At 37.9% G+C, this 26,921-nt stretch overlaps 1 protein-coding gene across 1 annotated transcript in view; it reads left to right on the plus strand.

Moving 5' to 3' along the window:
• The window catches only part of THSD7B (thrombospondin type 1 domain containing 7B), a 1,036,041-nt gene that overhangs the window by 119,875 nt on the left and 889,245 nt on the right, over positions 1 to 26,921 (plus strand). Inside the window, exon 2 of the mRNA XM_053597329.1 lies at positions 25,437 to 25,610. Coding sequence (XP_053453304.1) covers positions 25,472 to 25,610 — 139 coding nt within the window. The 5' untranslated portion in view covers positions 25,437 to 25,471. The remainder of the gene's footprint in view (positions 1 to 25,436; positions 25,611 to 26,921) is intronic.

Below are 26,921 nucleotides of genomic sequence, written 5' to 3' on the forward strand. Positions count from 1 at the left end.
TATATTTTTAATATATATTTTCTGTCAGCCATTGCCCCAGGTGATTGTCAGCAGAGGTTTTTATTTTATTTTTTTTAGATTTCTTTTAAATATAAAGAGTCCTTTTTTTTATTAGAGACAGAGCCTCACTTTGTCACCCTCAGTAGAGTGTTGTGGCGTCACAGCTCATAGCAACTTCCAGCTCTTTGGCTTAGGTGAGTCTCCTGCCTTAGCCTCCTAAGTAGCTGGGACTACAGGTGCTGGCCACAATGCCCGGCTATTTTTTTGTTGCAGTTTGGCTGGGGCTGGGTTCAAACCCACCACCCTCAGTATATGGGGCCGGCGCCCTACTCACTGAGCCACAGGCGCTGCCCTATAACGGGTACTTTCTTAGGCATTGGCTTCAAATTATTAGGCTCAGTGCAGTAAAGCATTTTTAGTTTCCTTTTTGTACGTGATGAATTTGTGGCTGCTTCTTCCTGCTGCCATACCTAGAACTCAGAATGCTTATGACTTTAGTCTTCCTGCTCATTTATAGAGATATATTTCTTTCATTTCTGCATATTTATTTATATTTTTTTTCTATTCAGATTTTATTTAAATGCGTATAATGAAGAGTGGATATATTTTGACAAAACTGTGAGTGCATTTTTCCCAATATACATGAGATCATATCACCTCCCACCCCACTCCCACCCTGACAAACTTATACCACTTAAAATCTTACAATGACTTCTTATTGTCTTGAAATAATTCCAAAACACTTACCTTTGCTTTAAAGGATGTATATGATATGGCACCTGCCTGTTTCCCATAATTCTTCTTTTATCATTCTCTCCTTCATTCATTATGATCCAACCTCAGTGAGTGCCTTTTTGCTCTCAAGTGCCCACTCTCCTTGTGGCCTTTGCAGTAACTAACTCTTCCCTCTACCTGGATTGCTTCCCGCCACTTCCCTAGATCTTCACATGTTTGGTTCCTTCCTATCATTCAAGTATTGAGTCAAAAGCCACCTTCCCAAGGAAGTTTATGGTTTGTATATCCAAAGTCCATATTCCCATCATCACTCTTTATTGCACCACCCTCATTCAGAAATAATTTATCATTTATCCCTTTCAGAAATATTTGGCATATTTGTTTACTTCTTAATTTCGTCCATGTCACTGAAGAGCAGGGTGCTTTTGTTCTTGGACAGACACTGGCCTATAGTGGACTCATGCTCGTTGAATGGATGAATGAATGAAAATGAATGATTTCCACATAGCCAAGAGGTTAGTGTGGATAAATATGGTCAGTTAGAGAGTCAGGAGGGCTCAGCTGTAATGAGAGCTTGAGAAGTCTTTCAGAACATACCCAACTACCTTTTTTAGCAGGGTGAGGCCCGTTATTTTTATGTGTTACTGAAAGGCTCCTATTACTCCATTTAGGGTCACAGTTCTTTTCCAGATTTTCTTTAAAATGACTTTTAATGCAAGTGCTAAATCTTCTCTTGAACTTAGATCAATTTACTTAGCTCTTGACCAGATAGATCATTCAATTATAATAAGCTGGGTGTTGGAGTGGCATTCAGACTTCCTGTTAATTGTTTTGCTTGAATCTTCATTTTAATATTTGCTTCTCTTTAGAGGAGCTTTAGAGGAGCTGGGGGAGAAAGAGAGAGGTCCGTGGTTTCAGAAAATGACTTTTCTGAAATTTACTTAATTTTACCTTTCTTAATTTTTATTCTTTTAGAATAGAGATGTAGATTGGTTTCTTGATGTGATGTTTTGAGAATTTCATTTTGTTTCAATAGTTTTCATTTCCACTTTGATGATTTTCAATATCAGAAATGTGGCTTATCCTCTATAAAAATCATTAGATGTATAAGAATTAAATTAAAACTTAAATCGGCATTTCTGACTTTAAATTGCCACCAATTTGGAAATTTGAGTTCATGAAATTATGTGATCAAGTTTAACAACATACAAAATGACATGCTCTGGCATGGTCTGTTTTTTGAAATTATCTTTTTTTTTATTTATAAATATTAGTTGTCTATTTTTTGAGACTTTGGAAAAAAAAAAAAGAAGTTAACTGATGACTCCATACTGAACCTCAGAGTCAAAGCATTCTATGATAGACATACTTTTATCAGACAATGTGAATATTACTTTTTTTGCATATTATTATTATTGCTCAATATTTCATTGCAGCAATTGTCAGATTTCTTTTCCAAATGTATTTATCTTCATTCATTCTTTACGAGGTTTTTGTTTCTAGTCCTTATCTTAAACATTGTTATTGTTATTAAATTCTAAGCCTTTTTAATTCTGTGAAGGCAAAAAGTGGAAACCAAATAAACACATGTACATGTATAGAGAAAAAAAAATGATATGGCCTTGCATCATCAGAGTCAGGCTCTCCCTGTGACACTTGGCATATCTACCTTGGGCTCAGGGCTAAGCTGGAAGCACCCTGATCCTATTAGATCCCACTGGGCCTATCTTCCTAGGGCAAGCCTTGTGCTTCTGTTTCCACCAGATGCAGCAACCGTACTCTTTGGTTCCCTAATCCTGAAAGAGTTAGAGCAGATGTCCCTTTTCCAAGTCTTTTTAGGCAACTTATATTTTTCCCCCTTTATTTAATTTTCACTTGGATTTGTCCTATTGAATGTCTCTAATGTGTTTCTATAGCTTTGTAAAATTTGATAATTTATATAATTCATTATATATAGGAATGAATTTAAGCCTTCTTAAAACAAATCCATTGCTATCAAGTGGAGACAGAAATCATGTATCTGGAGAAGTGATCAGAAAGGTCAGATATGGATTGGTAAATTCACACAAGATGACTCCAACAAAATCTAACACAATACCAGCTATTTGGGGGGCTGAGATGGGAGGATTGCTTGAGGCCATGGTTTGAGAACCATCTGGGCAACATAGCAAGACCTCATCTCTAAAAAAAAAAAAACAAAGAAATTAGCCAACTGGCATGCCCATGTAGTCCCAGCTACACAGGAGGCGGAGGCAGAAGGATCTCTTGAGCTCAGAAGTTTGAGACTACAGTGAGCTATGATTTTGTCACTGAACTCCAGCCTGGGGAGCAGAATGAAACCCAGTCTCTAAAAACCAACAAAAACCCAATAGAGTTCATGTCTTTCATAAGAATGGTTCTCTATAGTTGGACATTGGTAGATCATCTTCCCGCTGTCTCAACCACATCTTATCTCCTGCACCTGGAATTTGAACTGTAGAGAATAGCTGACTGCTTGCTTTGTCTATCTTTTACCCATGGTAGTGCTAGAAGTTTTATATTTATGCAGTGGCTACCCTCTTTTGTATTCTGGAATATTTTTAGTTCCTGTAGCCTTTCTTCTTAAGTCTAGTATCTGAACTTACAATTTTGGATGGGAGTAGCATTACAAACAGTTATCTTAAGAACATAATTAAGGAAAATAATTATGAGATATTTTAAAAACATAATTTGAGGAAAATAATGATGTAAGTGAACATAAATTATTTAGCAATGCTAATTAAAACAATTTAAAAGTGATTATTATTCAATAAATAGCATTCTTCTAGTTTTGGGCAATACATTTTCACTATGATTTTACAATTTTTCCTTTTGGGGATTGAAAATCGCTAGTTTGAAAAAAATTCACAAATAAGGCCAATTTCAAAAAGGACGTATAGGTCTATCCAGTGTGGAAATTGCAGACATGCCGAAATGTGGTGGATTCCAGGTTTATCTTGAATTGTTATTGCTGTTGTCTATTCATTCCACACAAAATGAGGCTAATAGTCCTTCACATTTTCGTCCATTTCCAGATCATCCTTGAGCATCCTGTTAAATGCTTAGGTAACACATCAGAAATATGTTCTTTTACACAATACACACCCTATTTAGATAGTGATACTTTGCTTGACAGTAGCTTCTGCTAACACCATATTTTATTTATATGATCTAAAATAGTGATGCCACTGTGAACATGTAGTTTCAAAAGTCCAATCCATTTGCGTTATTATTTTTCTATTACTTTCAAATATGTATTGGAATGCTTCACTGGGAAATTGACCTGATATTTCCAGGTATCAAGTACTCTTTTCCCTCCCATGATCTGAATTGCTTTTGTCACCCAGTGTGAAAATGGAGGAAACTTAGGCTTATGTCCCATAATATCTTCCCATGGTGCACTCTAATTGAATTATTTCCAGGTGGATGGGACAGATGTTCTTCAAGTTGCTCCCGGCTTCCACTCTTAATTGAACCGTAATGGGAGTAACAGCAGGGAAGAACAAATTATAGGAGTAGAAATACAATTTGAACTCTGGGTTCCCATGACCTTTCTGGAAATGATATTGTGCTGACAATTCCTGCTTCATTATTATACAATGGAAGGGATGTGAGATTGTTTCTGCAATGATTTATCAACCAACTAATGTCCCGAAATTAGTTGTATCTTACTGTTAACACCTGTTATCAATCAACTTGTTATTTCCTTAACTGTGAGGTGTTAACATGCTACTAAATCAGGAGTCATAAGTCCTAAATGTGAATAATGTCTTTAGAGAAGTCATTTAATCTTGATGAGCCATCATTTCATCATTTTCAAAAGGAGCAAACATTACCAGTTTTAATGAAAATGACATGCCTGTGAATATTTTTTTGCAAGGAGATAAGTGCTAGGGATATACCCGGCTATTAGTTAAGTGACTACTTTAAAAGTCGCTTAACTAGAATTAAGAATTCTCAACTCAAATAATTCAATTTGATGCAGAGAAGATGAACTCTGACTCAAAGTTGGCCAAGTTTAACATGCCTTTGATGTGCTAGTGAAAACTATAGTAGCCAGCAGTTAAAGAAGCTGCTCTCTTATAGAAGAATTTGGACAGTTCCTAGAGTTGAGTTCTGAGGTCAAATGAGTGATAGTCATCAAATAAATAGGATATAAAGGGTGTGGCTGGAAAGACAGCACACAACTGTGTGTGGCATCCAAGAGGGAAGATTGAATGGCCAAGCATTCATGGCCAGAGAGTGTTCTATGTTCATTATAAACAACCTGCCTACAAGTTTTTTGGTATATTTTTAAGAGGAGGAGTGTGGCCTTAGAAGGGAATCCCAGAACTAAAAGTGTCAGGAAAGAAGGGAAGAAAGAATTGAGGTCTATTAGCTGAACTCTACTGGAAGCCTGCAGAACTGATTCCATCTCCCAGGTGTGTCAACCAGCGAAAAGATCAGAGAGCAGCCAAATCATTCCAGAAAGTAGTACTGTAAGAGGTAAGTATGGAGCCCAGTTTAACATTGAAGTGGGTTGTAAAACACAATTTGTGCTTTGAGGAGTTGAGGGTGGTAGCTTGGGAGGCCAGGGGAGTGGAGTGAGGAGAAAGAACTCAGAAGAGACAGAGGTTTGGGGGGAGGGCTTGTGTTTGTTCATGGTGGTTCAGTGCTTGGTCTCCTGCTCTATCCATGCTCACACCACCTCAGGGACCTCATCCTGTTGGTGAACATTAAGGAAGTTGGGATTATGGGAATGGAGTTAGATTGATATAATAATGAAATGATTGTACGAAGTTTTGTAATTGGGGTCAGGTATGCAGATAATGTGGGCGAGGACATGTTGCCTCCACCAAGAAATAAATTGGTGAAAAACAGATGTACAAACATACCATTCTGGGGGCTTCATGAGACAACTCGACATGAACATTAAAAGACTTTAGGAAAAAGCCTGCAAGGGCCTGGCTGAAGCCAGAAAAGACCCCAGGAGAAAGGTCCATAAGGGCTTGGCTGGGGCCCAAAATGGTTTGGGAAAAAGGCATAAAAGCACCTGGCCAAACCTGACCTATTGTCTTCAAAGACCCACAGAGTTACTGGGGTTTGTCCCCAACATCCTCCTACCTCAGACTATTTGTAGCTAATAGCTCCCAAATTTACCCCACCTACTCAGTGCACTTCTCTGAACTACAGACTCATCTATACCATTTCCTATCTGCCATTTCGACCTGCATGTATTATTATACATTTCAATATAGTATACATTGAATATATACACACATTGAATATATATTAAAATATGTATATATACACATGCATATTTTAATCTTCATATCAGAAACTGAACTCCTGCCTCTCATCTGTTCCTCTTACTTCACAGCTTTCCCTTATCTGTTAGTAGCAATTTTACTCTTCCAGTTGCTCGTGTTTAGAATTTCAATGTGTGTTCTTTTTTCTTACTTACATCTAATTGTTCAGCAAATTTTGTCACTGCCTTCAAAATATTTCTAGAACTTGACTAATTCTTTCTACCACCATTCATAATTACATGATCTCCAATCTCTTGATTTCTATATTTCTCCCTCCTAAGTTTACTCTTACCACAGCAGACAGGTAGATCCTGCTGAAATGTAAGTCACATGATGTCACTATTCTGTCCAGAATACTCCAGTGGCTCCTGTCTTACTAGTAGTAAAAGCCGAAGTTATTATATGGTTTATAAGGGCCCCATGTCTACTCTGTGGCTTTTCTGAAATCATTCTGTTTCTCTTCTTGCTCTCCTGGCTTCCTGCCTCAGGACCTGGGCACTCACTGTTACTTCTGCCTGGAATGCTTTTACCCAGATAGCTGCGTGGCTCATCTTTTGTCTGAGTTTACTTTATTTTGTTTATTGCAGTGTTCTTAGTAACAAAACAATAGTTAGTATATAGGAGATACTCTCTAGAGGTATATTGAGAGAATTCATTTATCTTGAATTAGGATATACGCCAGAAGACTGGCAATTTGGGCAGCATGGTGGGGGTTTGTGGAAGAAGCAAGATAGACCTATTCCGTTATACATCTGGAGTAGGACCTAGCATAGAAATGCTTAGTATGAGGCAAAAGTCTAATTTTAAGATCTCATTGTTCTGTGGTTCATCCTCTATAGCGGTTTCTTCCACTTATTGCTTAGCCTTTTAATCTGATGTCTCTGAACTTTCTTAAGATTCATACTCAATTCATGTTTGCTGAGCACCTACTGGGTGTCAGATACTGTGTTGAGTGATTCGGAAATTTTATCTCATTTCAGACAACTCCACACTAAATGTTTGTATTAGGCATTACATTCTCATTTTTGCAGGCAAAATGGGGTGAGGGGGAGGGCAACAAACTTTCAGAAGGATGTACCCAGAGTCACAGAACAAGCCAGGGCAGATGAGGACTTGAACTTGGTTCTCCTAGTTTTGCATCTGGTTTGCTCCATTCTGCAGTCTTTAATCCATCAGCAAAACACTCAGATTTCTCTGTAAGAGTCACTATTATTGACTATCCCTTTATATCTTCTTCTTCTTGGGGACGTGATCTAGAGAAATCGAGAGAACCTGAGGGTATTAGTTATTTATTGTCATATAACAAATTACTCCAAAATTTAGTAGTTTTAAAGACCAGTAAGTGTTTATTATATCACATAGCCTGTGTAACTCAGGAGACTGGGAGCTGCTTAGCTGCGTGGTTCTGCCTCAGGGTGGCTCATGAGGTTGCCATGCAGACAGACACCAGCCTGGGCTGCAGTCTTTTGATGGCTTGACCAAGGCTGAAGGGCGTGAGATACTGCACTAGGAGTATGAAAAAAATGATAAGGCAGGATGTTGAAGACTGTGCAGCTCACAGTCCTGTAGGTGAAAGATAAATGATTGTCTTGATAATGATAATCACACAACATACTTTAGGATCATGAACTGGAGAGTGAATAAGTCTGTCCAGATGAGCTAGAGGAATAACTCTATACAGATGAGATGCTGTTTATACCAGCCCTTGAGTTTTACAGAGAAGTTCATAATGCAGTCAAGGAGAAAGAGCCTTTCCCTGGAAGAGACAGCATGAGCAAAATCTGTTTCTTTATCCCAAAAGTAAGCAGACTACTTTTAGTCTTCTGCTCTTTCATGTGGAGAGATTGCCCTATTTCCTACTTTCATGGACTTAACTGCCATCTTAGTGGGCCTGATTTTCCAAATCCATTGCTTATTGAATAATATTAGAAACTTTCACATTTCAGATCCTTTACCACATGACTTTAATCAACATTTAAAGCTTTATCTCAGATTTCAGCACTTTAATTTATGGTATTCCCTTGCTTCTATTCCGTATGTCTTCCCATGCCCCAACCTTGTCCAAAATCACCTGCTCTTTTACAGTCTTCTCCTGGAAGTCATCCTTGGAGCACCTACAGCACCCATGCTCTGTAATGGGAAACTGGCACTTACACAGGCTACTTTGTTAATTAAATCTTTATTATTACAGGTCCCCTGAATGGACCTTAGTTGGCAAGCATTCTGAAATGAGGGGCCTTGATTTTACCAATCCTTCTTGTTTTTACCTGAGCCCAGCACTCCAGTTTGTCTCTGAATTCCATTATCAATAATTATATGTTGATGGTAATGTTTGATATGACGTATGATGTTAGAGGCGGGGAGGCATCATGAGATTCTATTCCCTGTGTTGCTGAGACTTAATATCATGCAGATATTAATTGTGTGACAGATTTTAACTTCATTCAAGGGACCTTGCAGATTCTTTTGCATTGGCAATCCATCTATTAAGTGAAATCAGCTGGCAGTTGGCTAGGGTGGTGGCTGTTACTATGCTAGAATTTGGCCTCAGTTCCTTGAATGGACAGTTAATTGGAGCAGAGACTATTGGGAGGAGAAGGTATTACAATCGATTTTGGTTGGTTTATGGTCTTAGGAAGGGGCTCCTTGGCTAACACAAGTATGAGGGATGGGAAAGGAATGCAGAGACAGATAGCCATCTCCATCTCTGTCTGGACTTAAGCTTTCATTATTGAGCACAGGAACAGCTTCAGTGAAAATAAATCAAACTGATATTAACTTCTTGAAAGGGACAAATCATTTAAACTTATTTTAATTTTCATGATAAAAGCTGTAAAAGTTATCTGGCTACACGCCTCAATTATATACAAGGGGCCCTGAAACCCGAGGGTCCGCTGTGTGGCTGGTTGCAGGCATTCCCATTACGAGCTGATGTTGACTCCATGTTTCGACAGCTTTTAGGAGCACAAAGGAGGGGGGCGCATGTCCCCTCTCTACTTGGAAAGGAATGGCTACATGGGGAAACAACACTATTTTTAAAGTAGTCATTAAAGTTTCTTTTGCAGCAGGTTATTTTGTTTCCTGGGAAAAACATCATTTCACTGACAAATTGCCAAAATCCACACAGAGCAGTGAAATGGCCTTGCTGAGTTGGCGTCTTCAAACAGGCGGCAGATGTTTATTAAGGACTCAATGTGTACTCAAAATTGTGCCACATTTGGTGTTGTGTGTTCCCTGGATTTTCATTTAAAAAAATCAGTAAAATAAAGGTAGTCTGAATTGTACATGCTAATTAAAAACTTTTTTTGAAGCTTGAACAAGTAAGAGGATGAAGACCAAAATCTCACATATTTCTATCATGCAAATTGGGGCATTTCCCCCAAAATTTTAATATACAGATTTTTGCTCATAATTTAAGTCAAATATAATATTGAGGTTTTCATTCAGCTTATCATAATCCATTAAAAAAAATCTTGTTCTGGGAGGTGCCTGTGGTTCAAAGAAGTAGGGCGCTGGCCCCATATACCAGAGGTGGCGGGGTCAAATCCGGCCCCAGCCAAAAACTGGAAAAAAAATCCTGTTCCATGTTTTTGTACTCTCTGTAACTGCATAATATGGCTACATAATATTCTATTGAGATGGTATAACAAAATTATTTCCCTATGATAGACATTTAGTTTACTGCCCTTTCTAATTAATATTATAATGTGTTTAATTAAAATTAATAATAAACCCTGATATGAACACTTCTGTGCACAGGCTTTTTTTTTTTTACCTCTTTTCTCATATTTAGGATTATTTCTGGGGCAGACGTTGCTCCATTCAAATCCCTTTGCCTGGCTAGGTACTGCAAGCTGATTGCTGATGACTCACAGCCTCACCCTTCTCAGAGCATGGCCCTTTGCCTCCTAGAGGAATGACTAGAAAAGGAGTCATTTTGATGAAGGATAAGGGAAATCATGCTTTGTGGATAATGGCTGAGATAGTGGACACGTTTAGTCATAAAAAGGAGACAGAGTTTTAGCGCATGGTGGAAAGATGAGACATGCCTTAACTGTAATTATAAAGAGAAGAATTAAGATCAAAGGCTTTGTATTAAGGAAGGAAAACAGCTATTCAATATGAGATGTGCATCCTAATATTTGAAGCTATGCAAAAGTGGAATGGGCTGCTTTGTGGGACATTGAACTAATTCTCTGTCACTGGAAATATTCTATTACTGCAGAGTATTAGAGAAACTTAGAGTTGTAGAATCTCTTCCAATGGTCTTTTAATTCCTTGACACTTCAAGTGCTGGTGCCAATGCTATCAATGTTCTCTTTTATGTGTCAGCACTGACTTCAACATTCATTTCTTCTTGTGCTTGTGACTTAGAAGATGAAAGAAGAGTTTTTCTAGAGGAAAAGGTGGAAGGCTTAGAAAAACAATGGCATGGACTAGAAATGGTTGAGGGGAGTCAACATCATCAGTTAGAAAAATATTATCCCTAGAAGCCTGCATCACCAGTCAAAAATGTTGTTTTTCTCATGAGAATCACTGTATTATATGTGTTTTTAAAGTAGTGACAAAGATGTATTTAGTGCATCACCTATCCTTGTCTAAGCTTCTTCAGAATTCCCACTCCATGGCCAATGACAAGCATTTATAAAGCAGATGGAGGAATAAGATGCAGCTGTAGCCACAGAACAAAAGGAGAAATGACCCACAAAGTGACAAATTGTGTTACATTTTAATAAACAATTCGGTGAAAGTATGATTTAATCAGCTTACATGAGGCACTTTACCTCTGGGTCCCCAAAAGTACTTTCAACACCTATGAAGTGGGTATGATTATCAAATTTCCAGAGATATTCCCAACATGGGAAACAGTGAGATTTCTTTTTTATTCACTTCCCACCTCTGTCAAGCAACAGAGAAATAATTCAGTTGGGCAGAGATAGAGATTTCTTTTTTTAAACATTTGTGAGAGTGTCTATTTCATTCTTGTTATTTACCCGGTTTTTCATAAGCTAACTTTGCATTTGTGCTAATGTGCATAGAATGTGTGCTTTTCATTTTAGTGCTTTTAAAGAAGTTTCTGATATTTCTTTCTTCTCTCTCAAACTCCTGACCTTCAGACTTCTTAGCATTATTTTTTCTTCCCCTACCTGACAGAGGTCATGTCGGTATTGCTGTTAATAAAATATCAGGTGTGTACAATGTTCTATTTTGAACTTTAATAGAAAATGACTATATTAAGGCATGTTATTTTTAATGGTCCGGGTCCTTTGAAAGCTTCATGAAATTCACTCTTAACTCCAGATTAAAAAAAAAAAAGAGTGATTATTTGAAGAAATTATAAGGCATCTGACATTCCAAGATTATTAATCTAGGGAATGTGACTCATTTATTTTATTTAAGAACTTTGCCTAAGCAGGAATTAAAGCTTACTTACTAACGCATCTGTTTGGCATTTCATTTTTCATAGACTGTCACATTCAGAATATTTTTCTTCCTTGAAGCCTTAGAGATCTTCCAATACTGTACCTGTTGGTGTTCATTTCAATTTTGGAATTGGCAACAACCTTGAAAGTGTTTGCTATAAAATGTGTAATGTTGACAGAGTCGATGGAGAAAAGTTAGGTATCTAAGAAAATCTGTGGGAAATGGAATTTAGCAATGTTTTAGGAGTGTGCCTGGTTATCAATTTTCCATCCATGTTTGAGGTTTCTGGGTTTCCTAGGCCAATTCTGTTTTGTTCACTCTAATTTTATTATATCCTAATCTTTTATTGGAAGAGAATGTGCCTGCTTTACCTATTCACTTCATCCTGTCCTTTACTTATTCAACATGTACTGTGTACCCACTGGGTTTCAGTGCTGGGCCACAGGATGGGAGTGCAAAGATGAGGAAAATATGGCCCCTGACTTCTAGGAACAAATTCTTGTCTGGACTCTGTAGAGCCCACAGAAATATTGTTGAGGCTTTGAAAATGCATGTTTTTTACATACTATATCCCAAATGTGTAATTGTGTTCTTAACAAGAATAAAGTCACAAACAAGCTATCCTCTTGGCTGTCTCTACTGGACTGCTGCTGATTCAGCGGATGCTCTGGTGCTCACTGTTGACTCCATCACCTTCTTCTGAAGCCACTGGGTCTCCACGCAGAGCTACCTCCTTCCAGTGTGGCTCACAAGGGCAGCATACAAACAAATAAATGCTTTTCAATTCCCCACATATCTTCAGGGGACCTCTACCCACCCCGCCCCGTACCCAATTTCTGCCTTCATGTCCCAGAGTGAAAGGTTTAAATGTACTTTTCAGAGTGGAATAGTTTCAAAGAATGTATTATATAGTAAATAGTTTTAATGAACTGAGGGTAACAGTAATATCATTTCACAGAAGAGATCCATCCTACTGCTGTTTAATTAAAATCTTTCTGCTGATGGAAAGTTCTCTCTCTGGTGTTTTCTTTTAATGCATTCATGATGCATCTGTCTGGGCTCCCTTGCTAGAGATATCTTTCATTATAATCCACTTATCTAAGTTTGTAATTAAACTTATAAATGTAAAATTTCCAGTGCTAAATTGCCAGGATACTAGTGAACTTTTTTTTTTCTTTTTCCTATTTTTTTTCATTTTTTTTTTTTTTTTATTGTTGGGGATTCATTGAGGGTACAATAAGCCAGGTTACACTGATTGCAATTGTTAGGTAAAGTCCCTCTTGCAATCATGTCTTGCCCCCAAATCACACTTTGAAAATTTTGATTTTTGTCTTTTGGCTAGTGTATTATTTAAAAAGGTAATTAAATGTGAAATGTCCTATTTAGAATCAAAAGTTTACTTTATTCTATCTCAAACAAGAAGCAGTACAATTAATCAAAGTTTGTGCTTTGTGCGTACATACACACTTTAAAAGTGTGATATAGTAATGGAGATGAAGAGGTATTTTTTTTTTTGAAATTTAGTATCATGAATTGTGCCTATTTCTGTAAAACTGAAGGTAGATAGTATTGATTGAATGAATGTATTGACTTTTGTAAACATAGGAAAATGGTAAATCAAATATAATTTAAGACAACTGCCATCAGGCTTTGTTATCTACTTAAAATATCTCGACACACACATTACACGCACACTACATATACAAAACCTCGAAGAAGCAAGTAGAAGGAATAATATTATCTGTTTTCCATTAATCAGTCAAACATGTTTTTACAACTTGGAATTTATACAATACAAAAGGAATCTGAAAGTATCTTTTACATTTCAACTTAATTTGGGATGTTCTCTTTCAGACATTCCATTCTCTTGGGAAGAGATGACACAGAATGAAAGTAAATTCTATTAAATCTCCTGATTCTAATGAGCAGCTTATTAATGGTCAATGTCTAGCTATCATAAATAAAACTTAGATAATGGAAAAGACTGCTAAAAGATATATAGATTATAAACGTTATTTTCATGTCAACTGTGGTTGTATTTTTAATCATTTCTTTGCAACAGTAGGTGCATAATTAATCAAGAGAAGGCAGAGCTATATTTGTAGTTTAACCAAATAATTCTCCTGACATTAAATATTTAGAATCCTACACTGGAGATAATATTAATGAGTAATTAAGTATTTTTTTTTAATTTCAAAGGTTAACCGCATATGAGAAAAGGAGCTTTTCTTATTCACACATTCTGAATTCTTATAAATGTTTTTAAACAACTGTTAAATATAAACCCACATGAAATCACTTTCCCTCTCTACATCATCTATGTGTGTGTGTGTATATGTGTATGTGTATGTAAATTTGGCAAAAGGAGGATATCAGATTCTTTCCTGCACCTTCAAGCAGAATGGACTATAGACTAACATCTATAAGTATCTCTCTTTTTTTTTTCTCAAACTATCTGCAGAAAATGATTGTGTCAATTTCATTACTTTTTTTAGAAGGTAAGGTCTTCAAAATAGGAGATCATAGAGGTTTCATTTTTCTTCTTTAGTGATTGTTTTTTTTCCTTTTTTCTTCTTCTTTTATGTTGCTCATGCTAGTCACAGCCTCCTGGGCTCATACAATCCTTTTGCCTCAGCCTTCTCAGTACCTGGGATTACAGGTGTATGCCAACATGCCTGGCTTTATGTTGTGATTTTTCATATTATTTCTATTAAACTTTTTAACTTTCATTTTTTACTACTTTGTAAAAAGAGAGCCTCTCTCTTGAGGATTGTTATAGACAGTATGAAATTCTATTATTTTTCTGATCTTTTGGGGTTGGTGGGATGTTCATAACTTATTTTTGAGTAGGAGATTTTTTATCATTATTATTGTTGGGAAATCATTGAGGGTACAAGGAACCAGGTTACACTGCTTGCATTTGTTAGGTAAAGTTCCTCTTATAATCGTGTCCTACCCCCAAAAGGTGTGTTACATCTCATGATCCCCCACCCTTTCCTCTCTCCATTCCCCCAGCCCCACCACGTACTAGCATCAATTGTCCTCACATAGGAGTTGAGTACATTGGATTCTTGCTTCTCCATTCTTGTGATGCTTTACTAAGAAGAATGTGTTTCAACTCCATCCAGGTTAATACAAAAGATGTAAAGTCACCATCTGTCTTAATGGCTGACTAGTATATTTACACTAGGATAGTAAAACTAAATTAACATTTCTAAGTGCAAAGCAGAGAATTCAGGGACTCAAATCAAGAGACGTTTCTATAATTATAAAGTTTATGATGGATCTGTGCAAAACTTAATTTAAATGTTGTTTAAGAGATAACCTACTGCTGTTCTCAATTTAAATACTTCCTATTTTTCTGTAAACTAAATAAATTACACTGGCAATTAAAATTAAAATGCTAAAAATACATTTTAATCATTTTTTTCTACCTTAAATGCAAAGATTAGGAACCTGCCAACAGCCTTTATGGAAGCAGAACAGCATTCAGTAGTGCCAGTAGCTACCCTTGAAAAATAATACATAGAAGCCCCTGAGATGAGAAGTAGGGAATTATACATTTTAGAAATCATTCTTTTTGAGTGTATTTTGTTTTTCTTGATTGTGTAATTTTATTCCTTTCCCACAAGAGGCATATCACTTTATGTTTGGGAGTCATTTTGTGCTTTAAAAAACAATAATTTGTTCCTCAAAACACTCAGAAATATGATTCTTTATAAAATGGGCATCCGCACTATCAGCTGTATGGTACCTGGTAGCAGATAGTTCTGTGTGTTGAGTAAGACCCGTCACATGTGTGTTTGGATCTGTGGAAATGAGTTTTTAGTGGAGCCCTTCACCCAGGCTGTATACCTTTACTCTGTACACGTTAGGCGAGAGTTTATCAATCCCCCAGTTTCCTCCCCTTCTCTTTTTCCTCCTACACCCTCCCCCCCACTTGAATATAATTGTGTTTTTCTCTCGTGTGGGTGTGTATTTGTGTATCTATTGGTTTCATATTGATATTGAGTACATTGGATACTTTTTTTCCATTCTTGTGATACTTTACTAAGAAGAATGTACTTCAGCTCCATTTGAGTAAATACAAAAGATGTATTTATGGCTGAATAATATTCCATGGTATACATATATCACCATTTATCCATTCATAGGTTGATGGGCACTTGGACAATTCTACGTCTTGTCAGTTGTGAATTGAACTGCAATAAACATTCTAGTGCAAATGTCCTTAGGGTAAAATGATTTTTTTTTCTTCTGGATACATCCTTAGTAATGGGATTGTAGGATCGAATGGAAGGCTTACTTTTAGGTCGTTGAGGATTCTCCATACTTCCTTCCAAAGAGGCTATATTAGTTTGCCTTCCCACCTACGTTATTAAAGTGTTCCCTTCTCTCCACATCCACACCAGAATCTGAAGCTTTGGGACTTAGTGATGTGGGCTATTCTCACTGGGGTTAAATGACATCTCAGGATGGTTTTGATTTGCATTTCTCTGATGATTAGGGATGATGAGCATTTTTTCATGTGTTTGTTGACCATTCATCTATCTTCTTTGGAAAGGTTTCTTTTCAAGTCTCTTCCCTACTTATCTATGGGATTGTTTACTTTTTTGTGATTAATTTGAGTTCTCTGTAGATTCTAGTTATCAGCAGTTCATCAGATTCATAGCATGCAAATATCTTCTCCCATTCTGAAGGTTGTCTGTTTACTTTGGTTGTTGTACCATTAGCTGTGCAGAGGCTTTTTAGTTTGATCATGTCCCATTTATATATTTGTGGTGTTGCTGCAATTGCCAACAGGGTCTTCTTCATAAGTTATTTTTTAACTACAACTTGAACTTTACCTTAGAAACACAATATAACATCATTTGTATCCTCATATCAATCTGAAATTAAAAAAAAATCATAACCCAGAATAACTGCGGGAGATATCTCAAGTCTTAAAAATTTAGTCAAAATAAGAGTCAAAAACACAAAAATAATAAAAACTCAATGAATGATAGCTATTGTTATCGGTATTATAGCAGCATACTAAATGGAGCCACTCAAGAGAGAGATGAAAACATTGCTAATTTAACTTACAGAGACCTGAATAGATGTCCCTTTGAGGACGTGTGTTGTAGCCATCAACCACATAAAAAAGAAGTGAATTTTTTGGAATAGTTTAATTTTTCGGGTAGATGGGCCTTTCTATCTGTCTTCCTGCCAATGTATGCTACAGTTTTTTCATTGAAGTCATAATCCAACATGAAGAAAACTTAACCAGATAAAAATTTTAAAAGTAGACTCAACAGGCTCGGCACCTGTGGCTCAAGTGGCTTAGGCTCCAGCCACATAGACTAGAGCTGGTGAGTTCGAATCCAGCCTGGGCCTGCCAAAGAACAATGACAAGTGCAACCAAAAAATGGCCAGGTGTTGTGGCCGGTGCCTGTAGTCCCAGCTAGTTGGGAGACTGAGGCAAGAGAATCGCTTAAGCCCAGGAGTTGGAGGTTGCTGTGAGCTGTGATGCCAAAGGATGACAGCTTGAGGCTCTGTCTCAAAAAAAAAAAAAGTAGACTCAACAATCCTTCAGTTTGTTTAGCATATTTTTATTGAACATCTCTTTTCCAGGCAATGTCCTAGGCATGGAACATGTAACAATGAACAAAATTAAGCACTTAACTGCTCTTAGAGGACATGAAAATAAACAAGACAATATATATATGCACTAAATTGTCAGATATTGAGCTTTTGTAAGTGTTACAAACAATAAATAGAAATAAAGGGGACATGGTTATCTCATTTGTGCTGAAAAGAGGGTGGTCTGGGAAGCAAGCCAGGTGGATAGGAACAACAGCAGTGCAAGGTGTGTCCTTGAGGAACAAGAAAGAAGCCTGCGCATCTGGGGCAGGGGAGGGAAAGGAAGGTGGTCAGAAAAGAGGAAAGACAAGTGGCAAAGTCCAAGGACAAGGGTTTTTAGATGTTATTCTGTGATCAGAAGCCAGTAGGAAATTTTGAGGAGGAAAATATATTTTGCTAATATTGCTTTCCTGAATATTGCCCTGGATTTTCTGCAGAGCATGCATGTTATGAGCCCAAGAGTAGATGCAGGAAAACTGGGTAGGAGGCTGTTAGAGTGGCTCAGGGGAGAAATGATGTGGCTTGCACTAGAAAGGTAGTGGCTTGATACCAGTGAGGGGGTCAGCCATCTCTGCTGATGGGTTGATTTTCAGCTGTGATAGAGAGAAGGATTTCAGAGTGACCACTGGGCTTCTGGGCTGATGAAGTGTGATGCCATTATTAGGAGGAAGATGCTGAGGGAAGAACTAGGTGGTGGGCTGTGTCCCACGTGTTACATGTGAGTGCCAATCAGACTCCCACGTGGAGATGGTAAGCAGGATGCATGCGTTCAGGGGAGGAGTCGGGGCCGATGTGTTACATGTGAGTGCCAATCAGACTCCCACGTGGAGATGGTAAGCAGGATGCATGCGTTCAGGGGAGGAGTTGGGGCCGATGTGTTACATGTGAGTGCCAATCAGACTCCCAGGTGGAGCTGTCTAAGGGTAAGTAGGATGCATGCGTTCAGGGGAGGAGGAGTCAGGGCTGGAGATGAGGGAATGGCTCGGAGAAACAGCAATCATAAATTGTGGTATTTACAACTGTGGTACTACATACGATCACTCAGAGAGTGAACAAAACTAGAAAAAAAAAAGATCTGAGGACAGAGTCAGAGCCACACCAATTTAGATGTGAACATGAGAAGGGTGTGGGGAATGGCCCAAGAGAAATAAAACAAAATGATCAGAAGTTGATTTCTCCCTCCCAAGTGAAGGAAGTGATGAAGGAGGCGAGAGCAGCAGATTTGAGCAACAGCCAGAAACACTAGGAAGTCACTAGGAGATGATTTTCCATGAGGTAATGACAAGGTGGTTCTAAAATTGTAAGAATGTGTCCATGAAACCTTCAGAATCAGGAAGGGCTTGGCAACTGCATAGAAAAAAGCTATATAAATATGTTCTTACTTTAGGCATCTAAATGAACAAATTCATTCTCACTGGGGGATCTGAGACAGTCTATCAGAATAATTACTACCTTTCTTTGGCACACTGGCTCAGTTTCTGCACTGAGAGCAAACCTCTCCATAGAACTTCCTTCTGTGCCGTTGCCAACATAAATGAAACTCCCCTTTCATCACTGGAATGACACCTATGAAAAATGACAAGAGAGGCAGATACTGTATCACAAGAGATGTGGTACTTGCATTGCCTAAAGAAGTCGATATGGGGAATAAATCAACCTCACTTTCATAGAATCAGGACCGTCCATGTTCAGGTTCAACAGGTGCCGCAAAGACACTCCCACAGCACACGTAAACGTGCACGGATGTTTAGAAATGGACCCGCTGCACCTGGTGAGGTGGATACTACAGGACTTGAGCTGCTTTCAGGTCATATTGCAGAAAGCATATAAAAATGGCTTAGAAACAAAGTGGTGTATTTTTCTCACAAGACAGAAAGTCCAGAAGTTGACAATCTAGACAGTTGCTGCAGCCCTGTGGTGGTGTCTGAGTCTCAGATTTCCTCTATGTTCCTACCCGCCAAATCCTTAGTGGGTAACATTCATCCGTATGGTTTCAAGATGGATCTAGCATCTCCCGCTATCGTATCTGTGTTCTGTGGGAAAGAGATCAATGGCCAGAATCTGTACTTTCTTTTTTTGAATTTTACATTTCTATCGGCTAAGAGAAATTTCCATCTCTAACACTTCTGCCTACAAATCATTGGCTAGAATTGTATTATAATGCTGTCCTAGCTACAAGGGAATCTGGAAATATGATTTTTCTTTCTTTTTCTTTTTAAATCAAACAGCATGTGGATATTGTAAAAAGGTAGTATTTCTAGAAGAAAGGGAGAATATTGCAATGTCACAGCTACCAACATGTAGTTTTGAAGGTTTCACAAAACCTAATCCAAGCTCTCTTTCTTACTGTTATATCCTATGGCAAAGTTTGTTAAGAGGTTGGTAAAATACTTGTGAGAACATTTTGCAGTTTTCTGAGGCTTCATTACCTGATGCAAACCAATTGCAATTATTAACACAGCAAACAAAGAACCATATAAATGTATATTTTTATATTCACGCACCACATGCTTCCATGTGAGACAATTTGAAATTCTTCAGTTAATCTGCTGCAAATGGAGTGCTGGAGTCTGCAGAGTGAGGTGCGGAGATGAAGAAGCTGGTGATTCAAAGGCCTTAGTAAAGATATTAAACTTTATGTCATTGTGAGGCCAGAGGTTACTCTTTCATAAAATAGAAATGATATACCTGTTTTCTCCTTTGCAGGGTCAGTGTGAATCTTTAATGTGGTTTTGGTACAGAGAGCTTTTAGTTCTTCAGAAATATGGCACAAAGTCACAGCTGGGAGGTTGAAAAACCATCTTCAGTTGCTTGCCACAGGGCAGAACTGCATTCCAACTGCTCCTTAAATATTGCTGGAGTAGGATTTTTCTGACTTTTGAGAAAACAGTGACAAGGGTCATAATGACAACCCTTTAGTGAGCTCTCTACACTGGAAGGTAGAGAGTCATAATGACAACCCTTTAGTGAGCTCTATACACTGGAAGGTGCTCATTTATACATTTCCTACCCATTCTTTTGTTTCATCCTTAGCCCCTAAGAGTTATTGAATGACTGTCCTGTACTTTGTAGATGAGGACCCTCAGGCTCAGAGGTCAGGGACCTGCCAGGACTCTCAGGACTGATGTAGTAAGCAGACAGGCTTGCGGTAGGTATCATGACTATTTTATGACTCAGCTTTGACGCTTGTTTGCTGAGGTGACTTTGGAACAATGATTTAATACCTTTCATGATCAATGTTCTTTATTTATGAAAACTAGGAATAACTCCTCATTGTGAGGATTAAGTGAAACAAGATGGTATAAATTGCTTTGTACAAGATGCGGAGAGATTGTAAAGAATCTCTTTACACGTAGGGTTGTAAAGAATCTCCACCTTCCAGAATATGAAAAATTGCTTGTTCGTGCTTCAGAGAAAACCAAGGAGGTCACTTGCAAACAGCTTACTACCACTGTGACCTTGGCTTATCACTGCCAGCACCATGCCTCAGTTCCCTCATCTGTAAAATGGGGCACCATGTGCACAACTCCTTTCCTGGGCTGTGGTGAGTGTTAAATGAAGGTCTTCTCAATATCTGATGTATAGCAGTGTATGGTAAACATGTTATGGGAGATGAAATGGAATGCAGACTATTGCAATCATACATTAGCCCATTAACCCTGCGAGATTATTGGGCCATCTTCTCTGCACAGTTACCATGAGATGGCACTATGTGGATATGCGTACTCACAGTTGCCTTTTCTCCCACTCACTGCTGTTCCTTCAGGCTGAAAGCAAATTGGAACTATTTTATTTTATTTTTTAAGTTTTGTGCCTCTTAACTATTCCAGGGCTTCAATGAGAATACACTTAACAGAAAATGAAATGCATAGGAAGTGTAAGGCACATTTTTCATATTCGGATGGTCTTTCAAATGATTAGAAAACTAAGGCTAAAAGGAGAAACTGTGTTTTTTTTTCTCTCAGTATTCATCAGTTTAGAGCTAACCTTGCAAATACGTTTTGCATGCTAAGATATTTAGTAAAGAAGAGGATTTGGAAACTCAATGACCTTCGTGATATAAATTATTCATATGGTCGTGGGTAGCACATGTCTCCTGCATAAAATATTTTTTTTATCATAGTTATGGCATTTTCCATTTGTGTTATACAAACAGAAGGGTGGAATCTCTAATTGTTTCTTGTCCTCTCATTTTGTTTATAATGAACTCTCGTGTGGTTTCCCAAGTTACAAATACACGAATGACTCCCAGTGTCTTACAAGGGATAATTTAGTGAGTTTCAGGCATTTGGGGGAAAGAGAGGCATTATGAGTTAGAGCAGTGGTTCTCAACCTTCCTAATGCAGCAGCCCTTTAATACAGTTTTTCTGGGTTATGACCCACAGGTTGAGGACTGCTGAGTTAGAGGAAGAAGGCTGACCTGTGTTCAAATTCCATCCTGCACTTTCATTCGCTCAGCAGAGGGTCTCATTTTATTTACACGTGTAAAGTGTACAGTGTGACTAGTGGTGGAGGCTCCATCAAAGCCACTTTCCTATTTTTTCCTCTCAGATCTCTTGGAAAAAGAGAAATATTGAATTATAGGTAATGGAAATACCAAAAATGGGCATTTTTTGTTCGTTTGTTCGTTTTTTGAGTAAGATAGCTAGTACATCCTAATTGAGATGCTTGTGATGATTCCCTGAGATCTGCTTTCTAGATTGTTTTTCATCATGATCAGTTTTAGGCTTCTTACTGGCTCTCTGCCTTGTTTGCCAGTAATAGCCTTGACATTTGGTGACACATAGGATTCCAGTAGGTTCTTCAAGCCATTCTGAGCATTGGATTCTAGCTTATGTAAACACAGAAGGAAACTTAAAGGCAAGTTTTCTTGCCTTTGCAAGCCCATTTATACAGGGCTTTAGACTCCTGAGGATGCCTAAGAGGAGCCCAGGATCACAGGAACCAATGCTAAGACAATATGAGTGTGGTTATTGTTTTTGCAATTAAGATATGAAGATTGGCTAAAATCAAAGTATTTGTATGTGAACTTTTGGCTAATCATTTTGCCTTATGTCATTGGAACTCATAATCCTTTACAATTTCCTTTTGGCTTCCCATCTACAGCCATTCGGAGTAGAGGAAATATGCTTTTGGTCTTCTTTTTCTTTACTTAGTTTACATTTCAATGACTTGAATGTGTTTTTTAATACCCTGCAGTCTTGCCTCTCACTACTGGTAATGCACAAAGTCATCTTCTATACCCTGGTGATTTTGTGTCATGGAAAACAGTGGTCTCCCTGTAGGGAACTGGCCCTGCTAGCTATTACCTTATTAACATTGGAAATAATAGTTTAGTATCCACTACCCTGAAACACAGTCATGATTGTATCAGAAGCCCTCCAACATGACATTGACATAGATCGTTGTTATGCTTCATACAGAGACTGGCTCATTTGTTTTCCCAGGGGTATGTTTTTCAACCAATTTACCTTATCATATTTATCAGGAAGTTATGTTGTTTTATGAGGACAATATTTAGATTTTTTCAACTGCCTTAATGAAATAATTGATAATGATGTCTTCTGAAAAATGTCCAGACTAAAGGCTTTATATCAAATCTATATGAGGCAGAAATAATTACCCATTTGTGTGTGTTTGTGTCTGTGTGTGTGTAGAAAATAATAGCTTGGCTCCAGTCCTCTTTTCAACAGAAGGGTGACCATCCATCCATTCAGAGGAAAAGTGAGGCAGACTTTGAAATTCTTTTGTACAATTCTTAGTCCATTCTTTGTTGTATTATATCATAAAGCATGCAAATATGCCTTTATCAATATGAAATACCCATAGTTTAGTGTGTGTGTGTATGTATGTATAAAAGTGTCTCATCTGATGGGCTACAATTCACATCATAAACAGATAGCAACATCCATGGGTGTGTGTGAATGGGATCTGAGATTCCAGGGCTTCTAGCTAGTAGGGGGAGCCCCTTTCTGCATATACCCACACCTGAGCTGGTGGCCTTGTGCACGCAGCAGAGTGGTCACTGACTGGTAAACACAGATTCTGCTGGCTGCAGTTAGTCCCTGCCACCCTGCAGAGGGTCTTCTGAAGGTTTTCTAGACCTGTGCTGCAGCTTCCACCGTGATTGTGGCAACATCTTCTCACCTGGAGAGTGGGCAGAGGGTGCAGAGGGTGCTTGATGCTGGAATGTGTGTGTCTGGGAGTCTTCCCACATGCAAATGGGCTAGAGTGGTCACGTATGTGTACACTGCCTGGGTTGCTGTCCAGTGGGGATCTGGGAAAGGACTCAGGGCCAGAACAATTTGGGTTTTGTAATAGTATGCTAACTATTTTTACTTGAGGAGGGACTACTTTTTTCTGCTTCACACAAAAATACCTTATGAGCTAGTAATGGCCTTAGGATAAACTATCATTTAGTATCCGTGGTGTCCAACCTTTAGCAACAGCATAGTTATGATAAATCATATTCTTGGAGATTTTGCTCTAAGGTAATACAGCCAGTTCCGTTCTCTAGGCCAGAGTTTTATAATTGTGTGTGGTAATGCCCCGAAGGTTCCATGAAATCATTCCCTAGTCCACTCTTGGAGGGAAACACTCAGGCAAGTGCACCTTATCTTATTTCAGCTGGAGCACCCCACTGTTAGTCTTCTCACTGTTGGCATGAAATACAGAGCTGTGGGAGAGCTATGTACAAAGCATCATTGCTTGACTCCTTGTAGAATAATTTGTGCTGATTTGTACTTTGCCACTGGTATCCTTGCAGTGTTGTAGGAGTGCCCCAAGACTCCGCCATAGACACCTGACTGCTGTCTGTCTTATTTCATGAAGTAACATGTTCATTGCTCAGCACATCATCTGCATTTATGAGGACTTCTGGGTAAATGCCATCAGTGCTTGAGAGCAGGGCAACAGTTTCTCCCAGAAAAGAAAAAAAAAAGGTATAATTGAATCCTCTGTACATGGGAATCACAGTATCTACAGTATCTATCTCTTTTCTTTTCTTTCCTCTTAGAAGGTTATAGTCTGACTTACCATCCACCTTTAGCAATTTTGTGGATATATATTTAGAGAAAATAACTTCTACCCTTGGGATCCCTTTTACCAGTAAGACTCTTATACCCTATACCCATGTCTTTTTGTATTCTTTTCATAATACATATATTGTTGTAAGTTATCTCAGATCCCCTTCACTCCAGGTCTGATTTTCTTATAATCATTTGGGAAACTACCTGGGTATCCATAGGCACAGTAGAAGTGATTTATTCTAAAGTAAATTATTTTTGTCTTTCATACTTGCCCCTCTCCCTGTCTCCCCTCATTGGTAACGGGGTCCCCCAGTTCCGGCATCTGAGTTTACAGCCTGGATGTCCTTTTTCATGTTCTTCCCTTCTATAGCACATCCAGCTATAATCAAATCCTTTTGCTCCAGCCTCTACACCACTCTCAAATCTCCCCTGATCCTTTCTTTCACCAATACTTGCCTGGACTTACTATTTCACCAGCTACCTAACTGGGCTCCAGAGTTTTTCATTAGTAATCCATTGTCACACTGTCCATTGTACACACAGATCCCAGTTACATGTATTTAAAAGTCATTTGCTCATCCATGATTCTTATTGTTACTGTTTACAGTGAAGTGTTTGCATAGGAAGACCAAATACCCTATATGCCATCCAGAGCTCTTCCTAATTTAGGCCCCAACCTATGTTTTAAATCTCATCTCCATCTCTTCCTCCCTCCCCTTTCTGTTCTTTACAGCGGGTGCCTGTCCCCAAACACAAAATACCTTTCAACGCCTTGTTGTTCTCTCTGCCTGAAATGCCCTTCCTGACTCCTTCAAGCCCTCATGTTTCCCTAAGGCTCTTCTCCAATATTATCTGGTGTGATGTTCCCCTCTCTTTTCTCTCAGCACAAAGGAACTAATTGCCTTGCCCTCAATCTTTTCTTCACACTTTCTGAATACCATCATTAGAGCATTCCTTGGCCTATTTTGGACTTGGTTATGAGTGTGTGCATCTCTTTCCCCAAATCGTAAGGTCCTCAAGGAATCTGGCTGAGTAGAAGGGAGGCAATAAACCAAGTATCTGCCAACTCTGCTTTTAAAAATAAAAGTAAAGTGAGCGAGGGACTTTTTCGGAGTTCATTGAATTGATGGTGCCTGCAGTGGGTAAGGATTGAAAATGCGGCTAATTAACTGCTGAACTTCAAATGTTAAAATTATATGTACTATCTTCACAGTAATGGAAAATTGGTAATATCATCATAAAAAAGATTCTAGCAGTCAAAGTGAGTTTTTGTATCATTTTTTTGTAGAGCAGAAACTTACGTGATTCTTTCTTCTTTTAGGTGTAGGCAAGTGAGGAGGCTGAAAAATCTGAAGAATGTTTCCAAAGAATACTCTGGCTGTCACTTGCTGGATATGGAGGGGCATGAGGAAGCAATTTCTATTGCTATCTCTTTTGCTATCCCATTCAGCTTATTTGGAAGGCAAAAAGGATAATCAGTTCACCTGGAAACCAGGTAGGAATGCCTGACTGTTCCTTTGTCACATTTTCATTAATGAGAAGAATATTCTTTCCATCCTTGTTCTGATTTCTGAGTAGAGGGAAATATCCAAAGAGGAAAAATAGACTCTTTTTCTTTATGATGCAGCTTACATGTGATTTTTACTCTGGCATAATTGTCTTTTCATCGGTGACGCTTGTTATCCTTCCAAATTTTCATGCTGTTGTCAATTAAAGTTATGATTTCCACAGTTACATCTACATCTCTTTTGTCAAATATTTCACTACTGTGTAAAACACTTGTGGCAAAAAAGACATCTGAAGTTAACTGATATCCTCATCTAATAATGCTTTGGATCAGATGTTTATGTCTTTCCTCTTTCAGGGTTCAAAATTCTAAACTATGTGCAGCTGACATATTGTATATCTAGGTTTGGGAGCATGAAAAATTATCCTAATTACTTTGCTCATGAGTTGTGACAATGAAGTTCCCTTAATGTATGTTGAGACCCTTAGTTATCTCTTAAGTGATCCTTTATGTATATGAATAATTTGAGTTGAGGTTTGGAGGCTTATATATAACTTATGTTCTTCTTTAAATACTTCCTTAATTTGGCTGTGGAAAAGATCTGTTAAATTTAATTTCCAAGCCTAAAAATTTATTAACTTAAATTATAAACCCTGAACATCCTAGCTTTTTGTATCACTGATGCTTTTCTTTGCTCTGGATTTTAATTTTCTTAAAGTTTCAGAATCAGATCATTTAAAATATTTATTACTGTTTCAAGAGTCCATTCTTGCAAATACAGATAACTCATATACTTAATATCTTGGAATTGGAAAATGTGATGTTATAGAAGATCTATGGTCCTCAAAGAGTTTTCATTTTGGTCTCATCATCTAAATTAAATAGACGGCAAACATATTGTATCACCATGGAAATAGGTACAAAAGCGATATTTGTAATATTTAAATGACTTTGCAAAAATGAAAATGAATTATGCTCTAAAATATATTAAGTAAAAAACCCTAGCAACATTAATGATACAGTCTGGAGGAAATTTAATTGCATTGAAACCTCTATAAATTAATTTAACTGTGGTGTCCAATATCACATTAAGGATTTGCTTTTTTTTTTTCTTTACAGTAGTTATAGGAAGCTTTGGAAATAGTCCTAATAGAGGATGTTTCATTTCTGTAGTGGGATTATTTTCTTTTAATCACAAAAGACAAACATTTTATCAAGTCAAAATAAGTGCATTTTTATGTTTATCCTCCTGTTTAAAGTTCCTTCCCAAGTGCAATTAAAATGGTAAATAGAAAATTT

This window comes from Nycticebus coucang, chromosome 7, assembly GCF_027406575.1.
Source record: "Nycticebus coucang isolate mNycCou1 chromosome 7, mNycCou1.pri, whole genome shotgun sequence".
NCBI lineage: Eukaryota > Metazoa > Chordata > Mammalia > Primates > Lorisidae > Nycticebus > Nycticebus coucang.